Raw genomic sequence first — 24212 nt, 5'->3', positions numbered from 1 at the left:
GTAAGAGGCCCTAGCGACTCCCCCGCACCCCCGTACCCCCGCGGCCCACGTGTTGCCCGAGGCCTTCTGGCTCCTGCCACACGTGCATGCGCACACCGCCCGCTGCCACACACGCGCTTCCCCACCTGCACCCCTGCAGCTGGCTTCCTGCTTGTCCAGCAAGCAGACCCGCTCCAGGCGGGCCAAACCAGAACCCTCTGCTATCTGGAGGTTGGAACCACCACCCCTTCTCCAATGGCGTCGGAAACCTCCATGTTTGTCCTTCCGGGGGCACCCTCCCTCTCTCCCTCCCTCAGCTCAATGAGGGGGCTCAATGAACTTCTACTGGAGCTTCCTTCTATCAAGAATATCCTGTTATTGTAATTAATTCTTGTATCCAACACCCCATGTTAAACCAACTGTGTGGTTTCTATCTCTGATTGGACCTAGCTAGGAAAGGAGGAAGCAGGTATTGAGCAACTACTGTATGCACCGGTTGCTAGGCTTTCCATATCTTACTGTGTATTGGCTCGGTGTTCCCTTCGGGTAATACAAAAAGCATCCAAAGTCAGAGCAAGTGGCAGAACTGCCTTCTAACCCAGCTACATCTCGCTGCAGAGGCCAAATGGGAAGCAGCCCGCGCAGTCTCCAGAACCAGCCCAGGCATCGCAACTCGCAGCTCAGGGAGAGGCTCCCGGGCTTTTAATATTTACATTTGAAGGAGAAATTGCCGTAAATCAGATAAGGCAAGAAAAGCACAACCTGCGGAAGCCTAAGGACGCGTGTCACCGTATCATTTCCCTCGTGCTGCCGGGGGGCCGCCTCTTGCCGAATGAGCCCCGGTGCATTCGCCATGGTTAAGTGTAATAATTTCAAGTTAATTTCTTTGGGGTCCGAGCGAGCTATTTTGCTGTACATTTAGCTGGTGGTCATTTCACTGGCAGTTAAGAGGCAATAAGAGATTGTGTAATGGAGGCCCATTAAAATTAAAGACTGTGACTCTGTGAGCCCCCGGACGACCTTAAGGGAGCACTAATTGGTTCGGCATTTACCACGATACTGACTCAGGCTGGGGCGCGCGTCCTACACAGAGTCGAGAGCTTTAATGTTTGTTCAGGTATTATTTTACCATTTTGGCTCATTTCCATTTTGAAGCCACAGTTGGCCTGGGCAGGGCTGGAAGGGATGTCACCAGCCTTGCTGATGATCTGGGGTGACACGGAGGAGCTGGGAAGGAACGGAGAAGAGAGACTGAGCAGCCAGGACTCAGCCCCCGCCCCCGCAGGAGGCGTCTGCCCCACCAGATACAGAGCGACACAAAATATTGCCCCAAGGGGGAGGTCGTGTTTCCGGGGCTCTGGACAAGGGCCAGGGATGTCCTGCCTCATTTCCTGACCTTATGTTTTGGGGACTACGTGGAATTAGCTCAGTCACACTGAATTCAGAGCAGACCATCTTGATGGATGTTTTTATTCCCCGCTGAAGGCGGGCCAAGAGGAAAGGCCCCTGCGAACAGACATCAGGGGCGAAAACAACCATCAGCTCGTCTCTCATCCCTGACCCGTCTCTCCCCTTCCCTCCCCTCCTGAAATTCCCATGGATGTTAAAGGAGAAAGAGTTTGAAGAATAGGGACCATCCTTTCTCTCCCACCTTAACCTCATCCTGCCTTGCGGGGTTGGGGGGAGGGTCCACAGACCGTCCCTGCAGGGCTCAGCTGTTCACAGCCAAGAAAGGGAAAGAGCAGGGCACAAGCTCCACCCCAGGGTTCAGTCACTTAAGTGTATTGTGCCTCCTGACTCCCAGTCACTGGTCCCGTGAATGGAGAAGACACAGTAAAGGTACACGAGAGTGGAAGGCAAAACAGTGGCGTTTTCGTGGGTTTGCCACCCGCCACGGGTCTGTAGTCTGTCCTTTCCTGTCCCCTGGCTAGAGGGTGACTCTGTGAGGACAAGGACTGAGCTCTGCCCCCCCACCCCCGACCTGGCCCGCAGTGGCTTCAGAAACCCGGAGCAGTGGGCTGAGCAGACAGGGAGGGAACCTCCGCGTGTCAGATCCCGGGGAGTAACCTCACCTTTGGAGCTGGGGCTGTTCCTCTCCTGCAGCATTATCTAGTCAACCTCCTGGCCCTTCTAGGACCCACGTGAAATGGGCCTGTATCATCTTAGGTGCTGAGCATTTAACACATGAGTCATCACTGGTGGAGCACATGGATGTGTCCATGAGCACGTGTGCGTGTTTAAGGCCAGGAACCCTCGATTTTGGTTCCATCATAACTGGGTTCTTCGAGGAGGGCTCTGTGGGTGACCCAGTGATGGGAGCCCCTGAGAGCCTCACAGGTCTGGGTGAGTACGCCCGATTGCACCCTTGAAGATGGATGGCTGATCTGTGACTCTGCATCTTTATGGTTGGGGACACTCCCTGCTGTACCCAGAGCCTCTGGAGGTGGACGCTGGCCCACTACTCAGTGTAGCCCGGTCTGGGGTCCACAAGCGCCTCATCGTGGGGGCCGGGCTGCCGGCCTCTCCCCAGCCCATACAGTCAGGCCATGGGACCGTCCCTCCAATTCCAGGAACAAGCAGGGTTGTGGAGGGTCGGGGGGCCCCCTGGGATGCTGATCCGGCCAGAGGGCACACTGCCTTCTGCCTTGATTTGGGCCCATATGGCACATAGATACTTAAAGAGAAGAAAAAGGCCAAGGAACAGTTTCCTCTGCAGCAGAACCGTGGGACGCACGAGAACCATCCAAGCTGCCCTAACTGCTTGGTGACGAATGACCTGGGTTACGCAGCCGGCCTCCTCGAGTGTGGACTTAAACAAATAACTCAGTTACCTGCAGGGACATGGGCTGGGGGGCCTTTGCGTCTTCAGGACAAGATCAGAGGAGAAGGTAGCATCTTCCTAGAGCCAAGAGAGGAAAAGCAGAGCGTTCCCTTCCTCCCTGTTGCCTGCTCTGACCCTAGTCAGCCTCTCCCCGCTCAGTCCTCCGGATGCACCATGTTGATTTGCCCACGCTTCACTCTGAGCTTGTAGGTGCCGTGTCCTCCCCCGCACAAACGCTTCTGTTCTCCCTTCAGCGGACACGATGGAGGACTTCTTAGTCTGGAAGTTAGTGTCTGAACACTCACCTTGCACTGGTCCTCCTCAGCTCCGGGCCCTGACGAGCCGGGCTCAGCCACCATCGCCTTAGCCCCTTCCCTTAAGCCTGCAGCTGGCTCTGGGATCCTCCTACTCCAAGACAAAGCAAAGGAGACTTTGCCTCCACAGCTAGGAACAATCCAGCTGAAGCCACTGGCCCCAGGCCTTCCTAGAATGGAAAACACCTTGCACATGGGAGCTGGGGGTTCTCTCCAAGCACGAGCCAGCTGGCCGTGGGGAGACCAAGAGGACAAATGGCTGGGTTTATTGATTTTCTCTCAGTTCCACGCCACCATCCCCAACACCTGGTTTGCTACGGCCTAATTTCTCTTCTTTGGAGGGTGGGAAGCGGGGAGACTTGCTCTCCTGTCAAGGTCTCTATGGGGGGGGGCGCCTGGGTGGCTCAGTGGGTTAAGCCTCTTCCTTCAGCTCGGGTCATGATCCCAGGGTCTTGGGATCGAGCCCCACATCGGGCTCTCTGCCCAGCAGGAAGCCTGCTTCTCCCTCTCTATCTGTCTGCCTCTCTGCCTACTTCTGCCTACTTGTGATTTCTCTCTCTGTCAAATGAATAAATAAATAATCTTAAAAAAAAAAAAGTCTCTATGGGGACTCTTTCAGATTTCCAGTGGGAGAGAGGAGGTGTGTTCTGCGGGAGGGAGAACAGGGCTGGGATCAGGTCCTCGCTCTGTCACTCAACAGCTGTTGACATCCAACATGTCACAAAGACTCCTTGGACTTTAGTTTTCCATTTATAGAACGAGGAGTTTGGGCCAGATAATGCTTCAGCTTCCTTTGGACAGGTCTCGCTAGTCTGGGCTTAACAAGTAGTGTTTTTGTGGAAACACGGGTCCCTGGGGCTTTGAGCAGACTTCTGCTAAGATGGGGCTCCCAGGCTTAACTAGAAGGTGTCCTTCCGCCCATGATTGACGGCAGCCGATCCTAATTAGGGTGCAGAGTGGGAAGAAGGCTTTCTATAAAGCTGGGGCAAGGTTCCCTCACGTTCAGGTCCTAGACCCACACGTCCTAACCAGAGCCATCTCTGCCGTATGTATGTAAGTTTCTCAGCCAACGTGGCTCCTAGTATTCAGCCCTGAGTCAAGACTTCAAGTTCACAGACTAGAAGAGGTAGCATCAGCCCCGAGCCAATATTAATAAACTCAGAAGGAAGGTTCTCTTCCAGAAAAGCTTAAGGCTTTTAAGAACTACAGGATTTAAGACACAGATCCTTCCTTGCTTTATGTGTGAGTTATTTCTGTTTCAGAGATGTCAGGAGGTTTCACTGATGGCTTGATAAGCAATTTGAAAATGAAAGGCTGATAAGTCCTTACGGCCGTTGTCCTTATGCCATCGTTACTATGGTGATGTAACTAGTACAACAGATCTGCCTCAGGAGGTCCAGTGCGACTGGAGTTTTGTAGTATTGATGCAATTAAAAGAATTAGTGAGTCTATCAGGTGATTTATGTTTTATATAAAAAAATCCCTCACCATAATAAAAAGGAAAAGAAATTAGCTCTCAAATGTTGCTCTGCTTCCCCTAGCCCAACACTCCCCCTACTGGAAAAACACCGAATATTATTTAAAGCATAAATTGTTAAACACACACACACACACACACACACACAATTGATTTTGTATCAATAAATCTGTATCGTCATTATAAATTTTAATGAATAAGAGAAAGTGTTCTCCTTTCATAGCTGATGTAGCATTTCTTGAACAGCATTCATTTTTTTAAAGCATTACTTATTTATATATGAGAGAGAGCATGAGTGGGGGTGTATGTGGGGGTGGGGGGTGGGCAAGGGGAGAGGCAGAGAGAGAAGGGGAAGCAAACGCCCCCTGAACAGGGAGCTTGATCCCAGGACCCCAAGATTATGACCTGAGCTGAAGTCAGATTCTCAACCAACTGAGCCACCCAGGTGCCCCCAACAGCATTAATTTTAAAGACTTTTACAGGAGGAATGACCTAAACCCTATATAGTTTTTTCAAAGAATCTGGTCAGAAAATCTAGGTTTTGACTTGCACATGAGAATTCAAAAGATAAAGGTAAGTCTTAAAAATCCACATCTGAACTAATTTCTAGTAATTACACCTCCATGTTCCTTCTCAGCGATCTAGTATGAGCATAGCTCGTGGTTTCTATACACGTTCATATAGAAAGTCACTTCAGTAACCATTGAATTGAATCATGACATATAGTAGGTGGTTTAGGTAATAATTTACATCATTAGCGTCAAGTAAATCATTTCAGATGGCATATTTTCCTGAAAAGCTCAAAGCAAAGCACATTTTGGGAGACTGTAAAAAGACTTTCCAGGAGTAAAGAAAAACAAATAAATGGTTGGTAAAAGAGAGAAAAAAAAACAAAGAAATAGAGCACGAAGCAAAATTAGAAACAGTTGGTTTTGAAAACAGGTATTAACATGTGGCTGAAAGCACATAATGTAATGGCAAACATTTTAATATATAAGTATAAAGGATAATGAAACACGAATGAGAGCAATGATGGGAAACAATGTAGATAGGACAAATACGATGGAGGCCGTTTCTATTTTAGTCCTTATTAAGCCCCGTAATCTCAATCTGTCAAGCATGTGTTTTCAGGGGTCGTTTAAATTTGGTTCCTGGTGGATTCTGGGTGAGTCATGTGGGGGAGTGTTAATGAGGCCATCAATAAAGATGATGTATTAGGAAACATCTGTCTAGTGAACTGATAAATAGCAAAACTGGTGGTAGTCTGGTGTGGCTGATGTTACTGGTGTCATATTGCTTATCTGCTGAGGTTGGGACTGCTGGGAAGTGGGGGGCTTCTCTGATGGTTAGGTTCTCAACATGGCACCCTCACTGGTCCAGAGACAAGGACTTTATTTGAAGATGAGCACCTCCCGAAAGGATACAATTGATCAGATCTTTGGAAGTGAGCACGCTCCCTAGAGCAGCTGGCAGCAACTGCCCATGCACCCTCCTAAGAAGGTTACACCTGCCCAGCTGTGCACCTGTCCTGTAGGCATTGAGGGCATGGGCGACTGATGATCATAGTGTGACCTGACATGGAGGGGGTTTCCCCGTGGGAAAAGGGAGACCCTGGCATAAGACTCTAGTTACCCCCTGACCTTATCTCCTTCTAGGACTCCTAATACCTAATGCCATGCAAGGACTTCCAGGCGATTTTTTGTCCAGCCACTGTGTGAACTGGGCCAGGAGTGAAGCTGAAGCTATGCGTAGGGTTCCAGGGGATTTAAGCCTGAGCAGCTGGCAGGATGAAGTAGCCATCAGGTGACATTGGAAAAGCTACAGATGATGCGGGTTTGGGTGGGGGGTGGGGAGCAGGTATGGGGGTGAGATTTGGAAATACTGAGTTTGAATACTTATTAGACAACCAGCAGTCAGAGTGATGTGTGAGAGTCTGGGGCTCTGGGAGAGGTTCCGGTTGAGAGAATAATTTGGGATGCAATCACCAAAGGAGTGAATAAAAACAGGAGGGAGAAAAGGACTGAAGGCTGAGCACAGAAATGCACCAACCGAGGGAGAGTAGGAAGGATGGGAACAAGCGAAGGAGACTGAGCAGAAGGGCCAGCCAGACAGGAGGATACAAGAACAGGGCAGCGTCCTGAAAGTCAAGGGATCACTTGTGTCGAATATTGCCCTAAAATGGAGTAATACGGGAAATGAAAATTAGATTTAGTAGTGAGGAGGTCACTGATGATCTTGACGAGAGTAGTTTTGGGAAGTGGGAAAAGCATGGCTGAGAATCAGTATAAGAGAAAATAGGAAAACATTCACAGTACATGCATCTGGTTATGGAATTGTACGCCAACCCTATAAAAAACGTTTGTAACTCAGTAATCAGAAAACAAGCATTTCAACAAACAAAGGAGGCAAAAGATTTGAACAGGCATTTCATGAAGGACTTGCCAATGGCCAATAAGCACATGAGAAGTTGCTCGACACCACTAATCAGAAGGGAAATGAAAGTTACAACCAAGATGAGATAGTACCGTGCACCCACTTCAGTGGCTGTGATGAGAAAGACTGACACTGTCAAGTGCTGGTGCGTGTGTGGAGCAACCGGAACACTCCGGCTTTGCTGGCAGTAACAGAAAACAGAAAACAGAAAACAAGCTAAACATATTAACTAGAGAGCCCATCAATTCTACCCCCAGGTATTTACTCAGGAGAAATGAAAAAAATAAATGTCCTCTGTGTGTGTGTGTGTGTGTGCAAATGTTTGTAACAGGTTTGTTCATAATATTCCCCAACTGGAAATGATCCACCATTTTTCATCAAAAAGTGAATGAATAAACACAATGGTGTTATATCCATTAATGTAAGACTTCCCCGCAATGAAAATACAAGAAGAATGGATCTCAGAACGATTACACAGAGTAAAAGGAACCGGGTGTAAAAGATTCTACACTCTATGGTTCCATGCATGTAAAATTATGGAACAGGCAAAAATGAAGGTGGAGTTTTAGATTTATTTATTTATCTGAGCGAGAGCGAGCGAGCCAGTGGGAGGAGCAGAATCTCAAGCAGACGCCCCGGTCAGCGCAGAGCCCAGTGGAAGACTCGGTCTCATGACCCATGTGATCATGACCTGAGCCAAAACCAAGATTCAGAAGCTCAACTGACTGAGCCACCCACGTGCCCCTGAACATGTGGTTGTGTGTACACGTGGTTGTGTACACACGGAAACAGAAATCTGACGAGTGTTTGCTTGCGGCGGTTGTTGGAGGGGATTAATCAGAGAGGGGTTGAGGGAACCTTCCAGGGTGTTGGGAATGTCCTCTCCTTGGAGTGTGGTCTTGGTTACCTGGGTGTGCACATCTGTACTCCTCAGTTGGTATACTGCAAGTGCGCACTGCATTTCATGGAACTGACACTTTAATAAAGGTAACTGGGAAAAAGAAATCTCTATTTCCAGAGCACTGGAGACTGGAAGAAGGTGACCTGAATCGGTGAGCACAGACAGCTATCTCCAGGAGTTTTATTGTCAAGGAAAACAAAGAGATGGGGGGAGGGAGGTCAGGAGAGAACTTTGCATTAAGGGAGAGAAATACCCATGTTTGTTTGCTGATGGGAATGAGCCAGTGGAGAAGAAAGACAGACGTGTCCTACCAATGCCCTTGTAGGCAAGGTGGCTTTCGTGGAAACACGTAGGTACCTGCTTTCAACAGAACTCTCAGGCCAACTTAATTTTCCTGTGTTCTTTTCTGAACCTTCTACAATAAATATACTTAATTTTATAATTAGAACAACATAGTAAATGGTTTTTCAATGAAAAGTAGAATGTGTTCCATATCTGGTGATGTCAGGCAGGGACAGGTGGGAATTCCAGGATGGATCACCAGGTTTTGGACTCAAAACCTGGAAGGACCATTTTGATTCTAAACTCATCCTAGCCAAACTCAAGTTCATAATTCACATTACAGGATCTAAGGAAGAACTTGAACAGGACTGTGACAATGACCTTTGTTCTCCTGTCTAGGGAAGGATGTGTGGAAGGAGATGCTCACACTCAGATATGGGGAACCCGAGGGACCAGGAGCTTTGGGTCTGCTCCGAGTCCACGGTGCCCGTCGCAACTGTTCAACTTAATACACTTTACCATGTGCAAGACACCACGCTCGGTGCTATTAGAAAGAGAATTTCCTGGGGCACCTGGGTGGCTCAGTGGGTTAAAGCCTCTGCCTTCGGCTCAGGTCATGATCCCAGCGTCCTGGGATTGAGTCTGGCATTGGGCTCTTTGCTCAGCAGCTGCTTCCCTCTCTCTGCCTGCCTCTCTGCCTACTTGTGAACTCTGTCAAATAAATAAATTTTAAAAATCTTTAATAAAAAAAAAAAAGAAAGAGAATTTCCTGACTCCCTGCAAGGCTAAGACTCCCTTTCAGTCAAGCTGATTCTATGTTATTTTTAAAGAAATGAAGTGGTGTTTTCTATTATTGTCATTCTCCTGACCCAGGGAGCTAATGGTTTTCCTAAGTAAATGGCATTCATCGAGCAACGATTCTTTGCCAGGTTATGTTTTATAATACTGAGAGAAAATTTAAATGCTCTATGTCTAATCAGACTTAAAGCGAAGGGCTTTACGGTCCGAAACCCACATAACAAAACAGCATTTTCTTCTTTATTGGCTGGTCTTCCAGATGTATAGGTTTGCTCAAATTGTGGCTATGGAATGATTCTCAAGTGTGGGGTGTTTAAGTAAAGCAACCTCAGGTGATTTTACTTTATTGATCTTTTTCATGCACTGGCTTCAGTATTTAAATGAGTCTGAGTTTATTTCTTTAATGGTCTTTCAATAAAGCTTACGCTGACCCGGTTCCTTTTGCAATCACGACACTGTTATGGCAGAAAAAGACTAATAATAAAAATGAACTCATTTTATGTGGTTGAAAAGGTTACATTTCTATTGATTTTAACTGTAATATAGTTAAAGTCCTTGATATTAAAAAAAGAAAGAACTCCACAAACACATCCTTTTTGGTACAGAGGCTCTATCGATATTACTTTGCGTGTAGGTTTTGGCAGCAGTGACAATATTCAGGATGGAGTCTAAAAACTGGCATTATCAGAGGACGGATAACCACATCCTTCAAACTCCGTTCCAGGTGAAAGAGCGGAAAGGTGCCCCAAGAAAATCGTTATATACAGAGCGACTTCAGACCGTGGTGGCGATGCCACGGATCTGGAAGCTCAGTCTGATGGCCAGTCCACTGGCTTATAGAAAGCAGTAAAGCTTGGCTTTCTGGAAACACTAACGTCTTTTAATGCTGCGCTTGGAACCTGTTTCAAGAAGCAGGAAGTGGGGAGGCATGGGAGTTGCAGAGGTGGGGAAGAACAGGGGCAGGGAAAGACAAGGGGAAATGATGTAGGACACGCGAGAGGAGTTTTCCTGTGTGTGTGTGTGTGTGTGTGTGTGTGCGTATCTGCGTGTGCGTGTGTATCTGCGTGTGCGTGTGAGAAAGCCGTCACAAAATGGACTGAGGTAATTCTCAGCTTTCTTCCCTCTCCTCACTATCCCCTTCATCAATGTGGCATCTTGCATTTCTTGAAGGTCAGCTCTAGGTCAGATCCCACCTTCGGGAGGATTTATACGCATTATTTCAAGAAATCTGCCAAGAAGCCTGTGGGCCCATAGTCTTGTGTGCCCTATTTTACATTTGGGAAAACTGAGCTCCTGGGATTCAGGTACGATGCCTAAGAGGATGCAGATCCTAAGAGGTACAGCCCTGAGGTCTGTGGGGCTGAAATTGTAAGCTTCTCCATTGTGTCGGCCTGGATCTCATGCCATGGCAAAGCTAGGCTGCTGCACCCCCAGCAGGTGCACAGATTCCGACAATGAAGGGAAAGCAGGGTCGCCCCAGTGTCACCTCCTCCCTAGGTCCTTCCCTCTTCCCATTTTTACTACATCTCCTTCAATGGGTCTTCTGATCTCTATGACCCCAGTGTCCTTGGCATCCATCTCCAGGAGCAGGACAGGTGTGCAGAGCCGGCCCAGACGGTGGAGGCTAGGGGAACCCATCAGCCTTTTCACTGCCGCCCTGCAGCCCTGCATTTGTGGTGTTCAACTACTGCGGTTCAACCCACAAGCTCAGGTGGCAACCATGGGCCTGAAGACCGAGATCCTGATGTCATTTTCAAGGGGAACGCAGAGTAAGATGGTAAGATGGGCTCATTTCTATGGTCTGTTCTTCCAGTGGGACTTCTGCTGGTGGCCCTGGGGTGACAGTACCAGGAGGATGCTTGACAGAGTGGCAGCTGTTTATTGGATAGATGAACAGAATTTTTATTCTCTTCCACTCTTTTTTTTTTTTTTAAGATTTATTTATTTGGCGTGGGGTGGGGGGGGGATAGGGCCAGAGGGAGAGAGAATCTCCAGCAGATGTCCTGCTGAACGCAGAGACCAATGCGGGGCTCGATCCCACGACCCTGAGATCACCACCTGAGCCGAAATCAAGTCCTCGCTTAACCCACTGAGCCCCCCAGGCGCTCCCCTTCACTTCCTTTTTGAAGCTCTTCGTTCACTTCGCTTTAGGACTCCCGGCCTGGACCCCCTCTTCTACCCACAAGGATTTTGTGTTGCCGTCCCCTCCAGCAATCGGAACACGTTTCCTCAGGTCAGACGTGCTGGGGGGTGGGGGAGGGCGGCGGCTCGTTCTCTTCCTTCCCTCCGTGGTGGCTGCGGGGAGAACCCGCGTCAGACAAGCCTCAGGAAGCAGAGAGCATCACGCAGTGCGCGGCCCGGCCCGCGCCCCTCCTTCGTGATGAGCTCGACTCGTTTCCAGACCCAGTCACTCGCAAACACTTCTGGGGACCCTCCAGCGTCCGGGGCTGGGGGCGGGGTGCGGAGCTGTGAGATGTGCGTGTGCAAGCCCAGTCCCTGGGTCGTGCCCTCGGAACACGACCACAGGCTCCCGTTTGTATGAGCAACACCACAGGCCACTGCCCGCTGCGGTTTAACAGACCCGAAGGTCCGGTGCACAGCCCGTGCCCCTGGATGACGGGCGACGAGTGTGTAAAACGACGGGTACCCCGGAGGGCACGTATGGCATGGAGCACCGGGTGTGCTGCATAAACAATGAAATTTGGAACACTGAGAAAAAAAAAAAAAAGAAAACAAAACAAAACAAAGCAAAATAAAAAATAAAAAAAAAAAAGAAGAGGAGGAGGAACGGCCCCCCAGGCAAGCATCCCTGTCCGCCCGCGCGGCGCCGCTTCCGGCGACTGGCCACTAGAGGGCGTCTCGACACAGGCTCAGGACGCGCTCGGGCCCCACTGGCCACCCAAACCCCCACGCCCCAGCCCGGGGCGCTTCTGTCTCCTGAGCGGAGAGAGGCGCAGCCTGGAACCCTTCAGAAGCTCAGACCGCACGCTGAGATGCATTTATTTTTCAGAGACGAGACCCATCTGTGCGCGAGAAACACCCGCCTGCAGCTCCCCGTGTTCGGGCCGACAACCGGCTTGGCCTATTGCACTAAAAACCAGCTTCGAGAACCGCGGTCCCCGTGAGAGATTTCGGCGCCCGCGGGTGGGAGCAACAATATGATGCCTGTCGGGCTGGACTTCCGTTTTCACGCTGGACAAAGCAGAAATCCAGGAACCTTATGTATCTTCTTGAGAGATGCTCTATGGGCTTCATGGACTGGGGGGTGGGGGCGGTGGGGGGGTCGAACTTTCCGGCCTTGGGTTTGCAAGCCTTGCTGTGTTGGGGAGAAGGGGGGGGGAGGACTGACATCCCAAACCCTACACCCCATCACAGACTGTCGCAACTGCTTTCCTGCCGAGCGGTAAGAAATGCAAAGTGCAGTAAACACAGTCTCCCAGAGTGGAGCGGTGCAGGTCTTCTCTGGCCCAGGAGTGCATAATGCATCTGCAGATGAAATTGCTTTCCAGAAGAAATGAAAAACTGGGAAGTGTTGACATATCCATTAAGAGTCTTTTTCTGTTTCACATCAGATGAGTTGGATGGGTTGAACTTATTTTCTCGTTAGGTTCCTCTGTATAACTTTTATGAATGGCAGAAGAGCAAATATTGAATCTCGGCAGTAAAAAATAAGTAAGATAATGTGGTCCTTGGACACCCCCCCCCCCAACCTAGCTTCCCCTGCCCTGAAAACCTTTAAGGACAGCTCAGATCTTTTGGTGAGTCTTCTCTGATCTGTTCCTCCCACCCCCGGGGATGATTAATTCCCCGCTTTCCCGTGCTTCCCCAGCACAAGCGCACACTTCGATTGGCCCTTGGTGCGCGTCTGTGTGATTGATGGCCTCTCCTCTGGACTGTGGCTCCTGGAGGCAGCCGCACGTTGCCGGCAGAAACACTGGGATTTGGTCTGTGGGTTGAACTGCGAGCCATAGAACAGGAGCGTTGATCCTGAAGGGCCCCGTTGATAATGACCCGACAGCTGCTTCCTCACTTGTTTTGCTTTTAAGAAAGAGGAGGCAGCTGGGAAGGAAGGAGGGAAGGAGCATTTACTGGACGACAGACGATGCTTGATGTTTTCATGTGTGTTTCCACTGAACACACACACCCCCCCATTAAAACAGGCAGCCGCAGTCCCATTTCACAAATAAGGCTACGGAGTTCGATAACTTGCCGGGGAGTGTGAAGTGGAGGAACTTGTCAATAAGGGCTCCTTTTTCTTTATGTTTTAGGAACAGCCTCTGAATTGGGCAATCCCAGTCCATGGGGCAGAGGGGCTCTGCTTAGACCCACCCACCCCCTTCCCAAAAGGAAATCTCCTGTTACACCCTTGGCCCTGTTAGCAGCCCAAACTGCTACTACCCTCTGCAGCTATGTGCCCTTCCTTCCTTTCTTTTCTTTTTTTTTTTTCCTTTAATTTTATTATTTTAGAGAGAGCATGCACAGGAGCACAAGCAGGGGGAGCAACAGACCCCCCCATTGAGCAGGGAGCCCGATGAATGCGGGGCTCAACCCCAGGACTCTGAAATCATGACCTGAGCCGAAGGCAGATGCTTAACGGACTGAGCCCCCGGGAGCCCCATCTACATTCTGTTCCTATGACGTGCACGTTGTTCGAGTAACTTGTTACGATAGTTCTGGGCGGCAGAGCAGGCCCCTCCACCTGCGGAAATGACACGGACAGTGAGGACAGCTCTTGTCTCCTCGCAGGACACACGCTCCTTCCGTTTACGGGCCGCCCCGCCCCCCCGACCTGACCCATCGTCGGCTACTGAATGTCATCCGTCTGGCAGGTGCGCCCGCGTGCGTGTTCTCCATGTGTCTTTCGAATGACGCTGGGCTCACTTCATGTCACCGAGAAGCCTCACGGATGGTGCTGGTGAGCACCGGACTTCATCCGCATCGGGCTCGCGGAATGATGCTCTTTGGGACTTTCCTGTCACGGGGCGGACATGCGTAAGAGGTTAATGCCAACCAGACGTCACTGTGCGAGGTTCTTGGTGATCCTCATTGGGCTTCAAAGGTATGAAAAGTGGAATAGTCTAGAACCATCTGGACAATACTTCGTCTTCCTCAGCAGGCTCTTCATCACACATCTTCACTGTGTACCAAGGCCCTGTGTCCTTGAACCCGGTGCCCGCACCTCTGCCGATAGAGACCGTCACCGTCTGAAGCCACGGGAGGCCTGGAAGACCATGGCAGGGGAGGAATCACGGGACCCGAGAGAGGTGCCTCTTCTTTTTTGGAGACACTTCACCAAGTGGTCCTACTTTCTAGTCAGAACTAAATAAGGAAAATGTGCTGAAATACCCTTTTACGGGCCGAGGACCCACAGCGCAACCTGAAACCAAATTACGAAAAGCTAATGAGGCCACGAGGCTTTTGATAGGTGTCTCAATTGTGAATTGGCTGCTCTAGACACATGGAAATACTGAAAACAAAGCAAAAATTAGAATACATTGACTTACACAACAGGCCAAATGAAAGGGCAAGTTTCCAATGTACATATCCTTCTCTCCTCTCTTCCCAGGTATCTCCTGTGGAATTAAACCACCGTAATGATATAAGAAACTAATAGAATATTGACCTGTGCCCTCCACAAAATTAAACATAAGTCAGCGTGCCACCGGAGTGGAAAGTGAAGTGGTCGTATATTTGCGGGCCTCCCGGTAGAGAACGAGCGAAGGGTGTCAGTGCTTCCGGGACGGAAGGACCACGGGGCTTTCCAGGCTCATCATTATTCCTGCTGTCGCCCCCTCTGTCAAGCACGCCGCTGGTGCACGTCCGAGGCTGTGAGTTCATCCACGCCGAGCAGATAAACACTAAATTAGCTGAAGGGAAGAACTTACAGTCAATGTTAATTCCAAGAGCAAGGCCTCAGGCGAGCGAGGTCAACTTTCTTTATTTATTCCGACATCCCTAAGAAGATATAATGTTTTGAAACGGTGCTGTTTTCTTTAATAAAGGCTTGAGCCACCTCGGATGTTAAAATTTTCAGGAGCGTTTACATCTAGATGCTTCTGAGTGTTGTTCTTTACTTCAGAAAGTTCAAGGGTAATAAAGGCACACGTTTTTAAATAACCCAGCTGAGTTCTGCTGTCTAACTCCTGTCCAGGCTCCATGTTTCCACGGAAGAGAAGGACGCTAGCATGGACGTGCAGAAGGCTATGTTCACGCCGACCTGAAGAACGATCTGGAACTCTTCCGGGGGCTCTCATGCTGGGCGGCCAAGTTCTTGGTCACACAGGTATGTTATGATTTTATGGTCTTCCACTGACGTCATTAGGTCATTTCTTTTAACAAATGTGTTTTCCCATTGCAGTAAATTATTCTTTCCTGAGGAGACTATCACTGAGCTTGGCATTCCAACATTTTTGAATATAATTTTTCACAAATCACAGTAGGTTTCGCATTTTGTTTCTTGTTGAGCAGAATACGATTCACAGTGTGTTTCCAAGGCTTTGGATCATTAGTGCTGTAAACCTGAGACCACGCTGCACGCGCTTACCCGTATGTCGTGTCTGTCACCCAACAACACACTATAAACATGGCGCTGAGCCCGTTCGCTAACTTGGTTTTCCAGGTAGGCGGAGGTATTGGCCTATTTAGGGAAGGGTCCTCTGCTGCGTCTGACCACATCAACTCAACAGGCGTGGAGTCTGGGCTTGGGAACCAGGTAGACCTGGGTTTGGATTCAACCCCTCCTTCCTGACCTGTGTCTCCGCAAGATGCGAATAAAGAAAGGCAGGTGTCTCACAGGAGTGTTATTTACTCAGTACGGCCTGGAAAGTACCAGAGACAGGTGCACAGTACGAACGAGAGATGTTGCTTTTGTTGCTAACCACACTACTGTTATTCATATTGTTATTTCCTTAATAGGGTTTTCCTTTACAGGGTCGAGGTGGAAATCCTGGCATTTTTATTGATATTTTTGAGAAAAACTATGTTTAAACCATGTAAATTCATTCTTTCTTTCTTTCTTTCTTTCTTTCTTTTAAAGCAGCTCTGACAGTGTGTTGAAAGCTGCTCCATCAACCTCCTACCCTACAGAGATTTTTCACACGCGTGTTTCACCTTCCGGCCGCAGGTGGCATTTTCTGAGCCGTGGAGCGGGTCGTCTTCCTGACCCTTCCGGGCTGCTCTGTCCGCCCTTCCTGTCAGAACGGTTTATAGACAAGCATGCCACTCGTCTCTTCCATCCGCTGCCCTCACTGACTCAAAAACAAAATAAATCAAAGCCAAAACAAAAAAACAAAAAAACGCACGAACGCCCAAAGACTTACTTTAATTTAAAACTCTTAAAATTTTTCAAAAAAGCCGTATGTAGTTACCGTGTTCAGCCTGATGAGTCTGGAGATAAGCACCTGGGAAACCATTACCAAAATCTGTGAGTTGCTTTAGTTACCGTAGCGGATGTCACCCAGACTAAGGCGTGCGCGGCCCCGTGAAGCAGGGCGCTCCTGTAACGGAAACCTTAGCCAGGTAGCCTCGGCGCCACGGTCAGGTGGCCTGTGGTGCAGAAGCAGACGTCCGTGCTGGGAGGATAGACAACGATGGTAGGAGATAAACTAGTTTTTCAAACCGGTCACCTCATGAAAGCCGGAAGGCAGACTTCTTGCTTGTGACCTGGAGCTTTGGGGAAAGTGCTTTCAAAGAGCTGTGAATGACCATGGCTGTCATTTGCTTCCTGCTCCCTAAGTCAAAGAAGAGAATGGTTCAGAAAAGAATCGGCCGGTTTCTCGACATCAGTGAAAGGGAATAAAGTCCACAGATTTACAGCCTTACACCAGAGAGTAAGAAGCCAACTGCAGGGGGGCACCTGGGTGGCTCAGCGGGTTAAGCCTCTGCCTTCGGCTCAGGTCATGATCTCAGGGTCCTGGGATCGAGCCCCGCATTCGGCTCTCCGGTCAGTGGGAAGCCTGCTTCCCCCTCTCTGCTGCCTCTCTGCCTACTTATGCTCTCTCTCTTTGTCAAATAAATAAATTAAAAAAAAAAAAAAAGAAATCCACTGCAGGAAGAATTAGCCAACAAAGACACATGAAGCTTTCTTAGCTCAGTAGATTGGCTTAGCGCCACGGGGGAAGGTAAAATTAGCGTCTTTACTTTCCACCCAAGCCTTTTGTTTCTGGTGACCTCAAGAGAGCTGCCATCACCTTAAGAGAGAGGCATGGGCCCGTGGAAGCGAATGATGACTTATGTCCAAGGTGCATGTCTGGGAATGGATGGAGGGTTTGCTACTGGAGCATGGAACTCATGGAGAGCACACAGATCAGAAGCCAACTCAGGTTTTAGAGGAATTGTATTGACAAAGAAACCAATACAACTGGTCGACAAAAGACTTGTAAGTGTGAAACAACCCTGATTGCAATTGACAATTGCAGGAAATGGACCTTTCTGGACCCTTCCTTTCGCCCTGCTTCAATGAATGCATCACCTATAACACTCAATGCAGAGATGGCCCCGGTAGGTTATGGCCCAAGTACAGCCTCCTGGAGGACAGAGTCATGGAGGCCACACGAATTAGTGGACAGAGATTTGGTTTAGTCAAGAACTATATTCCCCCACCAAGGGGAGGGCTAGATGGGTGGTGGGTGTGGGGCCTTAGAGTGCCTCCCCAGCGTGGTTTCATCACTACTAGGGACCACAGGACTTTGCTTTTCTAAAAATATCTAAGTGAGACCTTCATTGGGTTAAACCACTGAGGTTTGAGGGTTACTTTGTAGCAGCCATTGGTGCTATCCTAACATTCGCATCCGTCCCTCTGTCCCTAGCATGGAGCAGAGTGTTTGTTTCTGTTGATTACTCTTCTCCGACCATTTTTAGGGTTCCTATCAACATACAGCTCCATTAGCAAGCTCCATTAGTGACTGTTTTTATATAATTTTTAAAAAAGATTTTATTTATTTGACAGAGAGATCACAAGTAGGCAGAGAGGCAGGCAGAGAGAGAGGGAAAAGCAGGTTCCCAGCTGAGCAGAGAGCCCGAGGCGGGGCTCAATCCCAGGACCCTGAGATCAAGACCTGAGCTGAAGGCAGAGGCTTAACCCACTGAACCACCCAGGTGCCCCTGTTTTTATATAATTTGATTGCAATTCTGATTAATAGCAGGTAAGAAATTATCATCTTTATTTTAATTTAAAAGATAGAATGCAGTGATTTTTTTAAAAACTTTTTTTGAAAATTCCTGATGAAAACAACTGAAGTCATACTCTTTGTGGTACAAAAATCAGGGACCTAATCATTTGTTCTTAAGGACTTGAGAGTTATTTTTTTTTTACAGGTCCTTAATTTAAAAAAAAATTTTTTTTAATTATTATGTTCAGTTAGCCAACAAAAAGAAGAAAAAAAAAGTCCTTAATTTTGCTTGCAGGAGAAATCTGTTAGCCTCTTCTTGGCAATGACGGGATGGCCCTCCAGTTAGATGAAAGCCAAAATGAACATGACATCCTTACCATCTGTTCATTTGGTTTTGGGAGAATATAGACTCTGAGTGTCTGTGCCAGAGAACATATCCCTGAGCTCTCTATTGTTTAACTTCCATCAAAGCCCCTGAATATGTCATAGTTATTCTAAGAATGTGTAGTTTATTCATTTTTTGGAGCTAGTTTTACCCTTGGATGAGGCCAGAGTATCAAAAAGCTGGGTCACGTCGGCCCCTCCTCCCCTTCATGGGCTCATCACCCCTCCTCCAACTCCTTCTGGAATTGTTTGTACTGAAATCCAGTTTTTAAAAAGATTTTGAATGAGAGCGAGAATGAGAGAGGGAGCATGAGCTGGGGGGGAGGGGTAGAGGGAGAAGCAGACTCCCTGCTGAGCAAGGACCCCAACAACCCGGGCCCCACATCAGGCCCCCAGGGTCATGACCTGAGCTGAAGGCAGATGCTTAACCGACTGAGCCATCTATGTGCCCCTGAAATCTGATGTTTAAATTATGCCTGACTTTCTTTAGAGTCGCTACATTGATCAGCCTTGAGGAAAGCACTTTTCCCAGGAATGCTCCTCCAGGCACTGTCCACTGCCTTTCTCAGGGCTCACCGTGTAATAAGAAGGACCAACAGCCTTGACTATCACTGCATTAAAAAAAAAAGTCTGAAGAAACAGAGCAAAATCCCCAAATTTGTAATGCTCGGCTGGTAAATATTGTTCTTCTCTGTGCTTTTGCGTATTTTTGAACTATTTCATACTAATAACAATTATTGTCATTATTGTTGTAATACCACTCAAATTCTTACCAGCCACAGGTATCCACTTTCTTTGTTGTTGTGAAGATTTTAAAATTTGTTTGAGAGAGAGGGTGCGTCCCTGCGCTTGCAAGCGGGGGGAGGGGCAGAGGCCGAGGGAGACTCCCCGGACAGACTCTCCACTGCGTGGGGAGCCCGAGACAGGGCCTGACCCCAGGACCCTGGGATCACAACCTGAGCCGAAATCAAGAGCTGGACGCTCCACGGGCAGAGCCAGCAGGTGCCCCTGAAGGCATCCTGTGCCCAGCCTTCCAGACACCTCGCTGCTAAGGGATGGTTAGGAGCACATGGGGACGAAAGTGGGACTGACCTAGGTCCATCTGTGTCTCGGCAGCTTCCCATTCTTAACCTTGAGGCAAGTTACGTCAGACGATCTGAGTTTCAGTTTCCATATCTCTAAAACGGGGACCATAACCCTGCGCATCCGACACGGTTCCGGTGAGGACGGAATGAGAGGACGTGTCTGCCATCCTTAGCTCAGCGCCGGGGACACAGCGAACACCCATGTATGTGAGCCATGCTCATGGACGTGACATTGCCCAAGGGGACCGGGCTGGGGGCAGCTTCCCAGCCAGCAAATATAATCCAGGGCATGGAAGAAATCCACGTACGTATACCTTTGGGACTTACTTCCGCTCCCTATGTCACTGTTCCGACCGCCCGCGAGCCACCTGACGTCCCTCCAGCAGTGGGGTGGGGGACGGAAGGAAGGGAAGGGGGCAGAAACAAGCTCGGGACGGCAGGCAGGAAGGAGAGCGAGAAGAAGGGCCTCGTGACCCAAGACTTTGAAATTATTCCTCGTGATATTTGGCTCTTGGCGTCATCTAATGGGCATGGATTTTCATCGCGTACAGAACTCTCTCAGGGGCTCTCCGCCCGCCCGGGGTTGGTCTTACATCTTGACCGGCGGGAAGCCTTCAGCTATGATCCCTGGGGCAACTGTGAGTTTTCATAAATGACGCCACTCGAGGGTGGTCACGGGCTCTGGCTCGCGCTGATGACTCCTGGAGTCAGCTCTTCATTATCTATGTGGAGATTGGGCACTTGGTGTTTTGGCAGCAAATGTTTCATCCAAGGTCAATTTCCCTCAAGGGCTCAGCACCATTTCAGACAGTATGTGCTCAGGGAATGCAAATTAATTTAATGTTAGCTTTAGCCAAGCCCAGCTAGGGAAGTAAACCTTCTTTTAAAAACACCGTAAACACTGATAAACATCGTTGGGATGATGTGCTGTTTGTGCATGTATATATAAATGTGTAAAATTTCACCTTAATTCCAGAGGCATCATTCCACAGCATTTTATATTCAGGGTTGAATTTGCCTTATTTTTTTTCTTTGATTAGAAGTGCATTTTAATTTGAAATTATCTGAATATCTTTGTCATTATATTTTGTTATACAGTTGGGGGCTCTCAGAATGGATGGAAGATATCTGTATGTTTCCTATTTTTGTTTGATTATAAAAATGCAACATATGCCCCCTCAGAAATTGCCACGCACGCTTATAAGAGAAAATGAGGAAATACAGAAAACTCGAGAGGAAAACAAGCCATTTATAATCCCTCCACACAGAAATAATGAAGATGAACATTTTCCTGTTATCTCTCCCACACATTCTTGAAGTTGCAGAAGTTCTTAAGATGAATTTGTAGATGGCTTCCAGAAAAAAGGTCAGTTTTTAGTGTTCTAAAGGTACCTTCAGATTTACCTGCATTCTCCACAAGGCCTTCCCACCAGAAAGCAAGCAGGGCAGGGAGTCTCCTGACCTGATTTTCTATATCTTTTCTTCTGCCATCATCCTAGCTTTATTTTCCATCTGAGCTGGGATGGAGAGGCAGAGAAAGACCGGTGCCCCAGCAGCCATGAGGTCTTTTCTGGCTGAATTCAAGTGGGTTGAGGCATCTGGCTTTCTAAACACATCCAGAAATTTCAGTGCGATTGCACTGTTCTATACGACAGAAGGACAGAGGGCAGGACCCTCCACCTACAATTGCAGGTGTAATTGTACACCTACAATTACTCGGTGTAATTCCTGTGGCAGAATTCCATCCATGATTTCGGGGTGCTTCCCGACTCTATGCTGTTCGTAACCTCAAAGCATGGCACAGCCCATTTTCACCCCTCTCGAGTCTTTTTTTCTGGAACCACATTCCTATTCTTTTGGAGGATTCTCCCCAGTTCCCTCCCTCACCCCCAAGCATCTCACTGGGGCTGCCCAGCATCACTGTCTCTCCTTCCAACAGATCAACACACAGCACAAGCCAGACCAATCACAGACCTTCCCTGAGGTTTTGAAATGAGAACTGAGACCCCTTCTTCTGGTAGCAGAACTGAGACGTGAGTCTGGCCCGTGCTCCTGTGTTTGCCTTCTACCATATGTAACAGAGGGAGCCTGCAGGAGGAGGTAGTAGCCCCGTCCTCATAGAGGGGCTGTCAAGCAGAGATAATAGAGGGATCAAGGCACGGAAGAGGGAGGGGCGGGAGAGGGTCAACAGCTTCTAGTCTTCATTGTAGTCCTCCCTGGATTTTCTTCCAAAATATTAGTTTGCCCTTTCTTAAATTCTATGACCTACACTAGGAATTCTCCCTACAAATGAGTTCCGAATTGGTTTTCGGTCACTTGCAACAACAAGAACTCTGAGCAGTAGAACCGGACTCCCCCCGCCCCACCCCCAGCCCTCAGTCTCCTGCTCTCTAGACTTCTCTGGCTTTCCATGCCTCAAAAGCCCCAAGTTCCTAAAACAGCCTATCCCTCTCCCAATCCCTTCCCCCTCTCCCTGTCTTCAGGGCAATCTCTAATTCTGTGGCAGGTAGCAGCTCTGATTAAGCTCATATTTGTTCTTAAAGGGTTGCTGGTTAGGAGGCATCTGGGTGGCTCAGTTGGTTATGCATCTGCCTTTGGCTCAGGTCATGAACCCAGGGTCCTGGGATAAAGCCCCATCTCAGGGGGTTCCCTGCTCAGTGGGAGTCCGCTTTTCCCTCTCCCTCTGGTCCTTCCCCTGCTTGTGCTTGCTTTCTCCCTCTCTTAAATAAATAGATAAAATCTTAAAAACAAAAACAAAAACAAAAAAGGGTGGCTTGCTAGTTCCAAAGGATCCCCAGTTGGCCGAATGTGCCAGGAGGGGGCTGCCTTACCTGTCTTTCCTCTGGACCTCATTTTGGGAAATATACCCAGAAATGGCTCTATCAGCTCTGGATCCCCCTCCCACTCACCCGGTCCTCCCCTGTGGCTGTGGCTCCCCCCAGAGATGGAACACAAGCTGGGGGAGTGGGCGAGGGAGAAGCAGGCTCCCCGCTGAACAGGGAGCCCGATGCAGGGCTCAATCCCAGGACCCTGGGATCATGACCAAAGCCGAAGGCAGAGGCTTAACCGACTGAGCCACCCAGGCGCCCCTCTTTTTAACTTCTAACATTATTCCGTAATGCCGCAATAGCAAGAGATGTCCCTTGAAAAGAGGTGACAGATGGCATGGGTTAAAATGAAGGAATGTTTCTAACTAAAAGCCAATACACATAATGAAAAAATGGTACAAAACCATCCTAATCCTGTAATGATATAAAGTGTACCCCTCCTGGTCTTGCTGGCTTTTCGGAATAAACCTGGCGTTACGGTTCAAGATGGACTTGCTTTTGCCCAGGACACGATCTGCAGCTTCCCAGATGAGCCAGGCACCGCGCTGGGCTCAGGGACCCTGCCCACCACCGCGGGGCAATCTTCTTTACACCTATTTGATTGATTGCACGAGAAACTGTAACTGCACGCGGTCAGTTTCCTAGGAGAGACCTGTCCTTAAAATACCCTCTCGCATTTCCTGCTAAAGGCCAAGCGTAAACTCCGTATCAGGTTATGAGTTTGACGTCCACCGCTGCTCAAACGCAGACAGGACTTGGGCCCTTTCTTTGCAACCCGAACTTGCCACAGCAGCCAGCCGAATCTGAATGAGGTCTGACTGTGCTGAACCCCTTCCAAATGGCACTCCACTCTCCGACAAAACAGTATCCCCCTGCTGTTCTTTTCCCTGACAGGTATCTATTTTGAACTCCTTCTAGAGAATGCAGTGACAGTTCCCATCCTTGATCTTTTGGCTTCGTTCCCAGGGAGACTTCCTCATGGCTATGTTTTATTCATGGTGCCTCCCAGGCTGGTTTCTTCATTGTGAAAATTGGTGGTGGGGGTAGAGACAATCAATGAACCTGAAATAAAACTGGACTGTCATAATAAAACCATCCCTTTGTGTGCTGAATGCCTACAACCAGAGTCTGAGATTCTGGGGAAGGTCTGTGTTTTGAGAATTTTTCGGGCAAAGCATCCACAGAGAAAAAAAATAGTTATTCATATTGTGTTGGAGTAGCTAAAGTAGGTCAGATAAACCAAAATAACCTTTGCGGGGAAACATGATAAGCTTCAGACATCTGAGAGCATGGAGAAAAAAGATGGTGTGATAGATAAAAACAGGAGGCTGATTGATAGATGTGTGAGTCTAAAAGCAGCGAGATGCAAGGAATACACACAGCAAACATTTATCCCACCCTCTCCCTGAGAAATGTCCTCACTGTTGACTCTGTCATTGTCTTTCCTTTGGTATCGATACAGGGTTCTACTTCCCTGGTTAGGACTCTGTAGGAGCAAGTGTAATAGGTATCTTACACTTAAGCCCCCAAAACAAAGCCAGCGCCCAAGTATAAGAGAGGATAGAGACTGTAATGCAGTATCACATACACTCGGTGAGCGTGCAGTATGTATACCTTGAGAAATATGGTCCTCTCGTGCCGGGTGATGTTAACGCTGTGGGGTTGTCCGTTGGCCATGTTCCTATGATCTACATCAATGTTGTAGGGCTCCCTGGTGCCGCCCAGGTTGTACCGAATCTGTAAGCTTCCTATAGAAGGAAAAGAAAAGAAATTCTTGTCATTTCTTCGCTCCAGGTTTCA

General features: G+C 48.6%; 1 protein-coding gene across 1 annotated transcript in view; it reads right to left on the bottom strand.

Annotated features, from left to right (window-relative positions):
* CNTNAP2 (contactin associated protein 2) overlaps positions 1-24212 on the bottom strand; it is a 1943304-nt gene that overhangs the window by 119456 nt on the left and 1799636 nt on the right. Inside the window, exon 20 of the mRNA XM_044246794.1 lies at positions 24027-24160. Within this exon, the coding sequence (XP_044102729.1) occupies positions 24027-24160 (134 nt within the window). The remainder of the gene's footprint in view (positions 1-24026; positions 24161-24212) is intronic.

The sequence above is a fragment of the Neovison vison genome, chromosome 4 (assembly GCF_020171115.1).
Source record: "Neovison vison isolate M4711 chromosome 4, ASM_NN_V1, whole genome shotgun sequence".
NCBI lineage: Eukaryota > Metazoa > Chordata > Mammalia > Carnivora > Mustelidae > Neogale > Neogale vison.
This window is presented reverse-complemented; position numbering and strand designations above follow the sequence as displayed.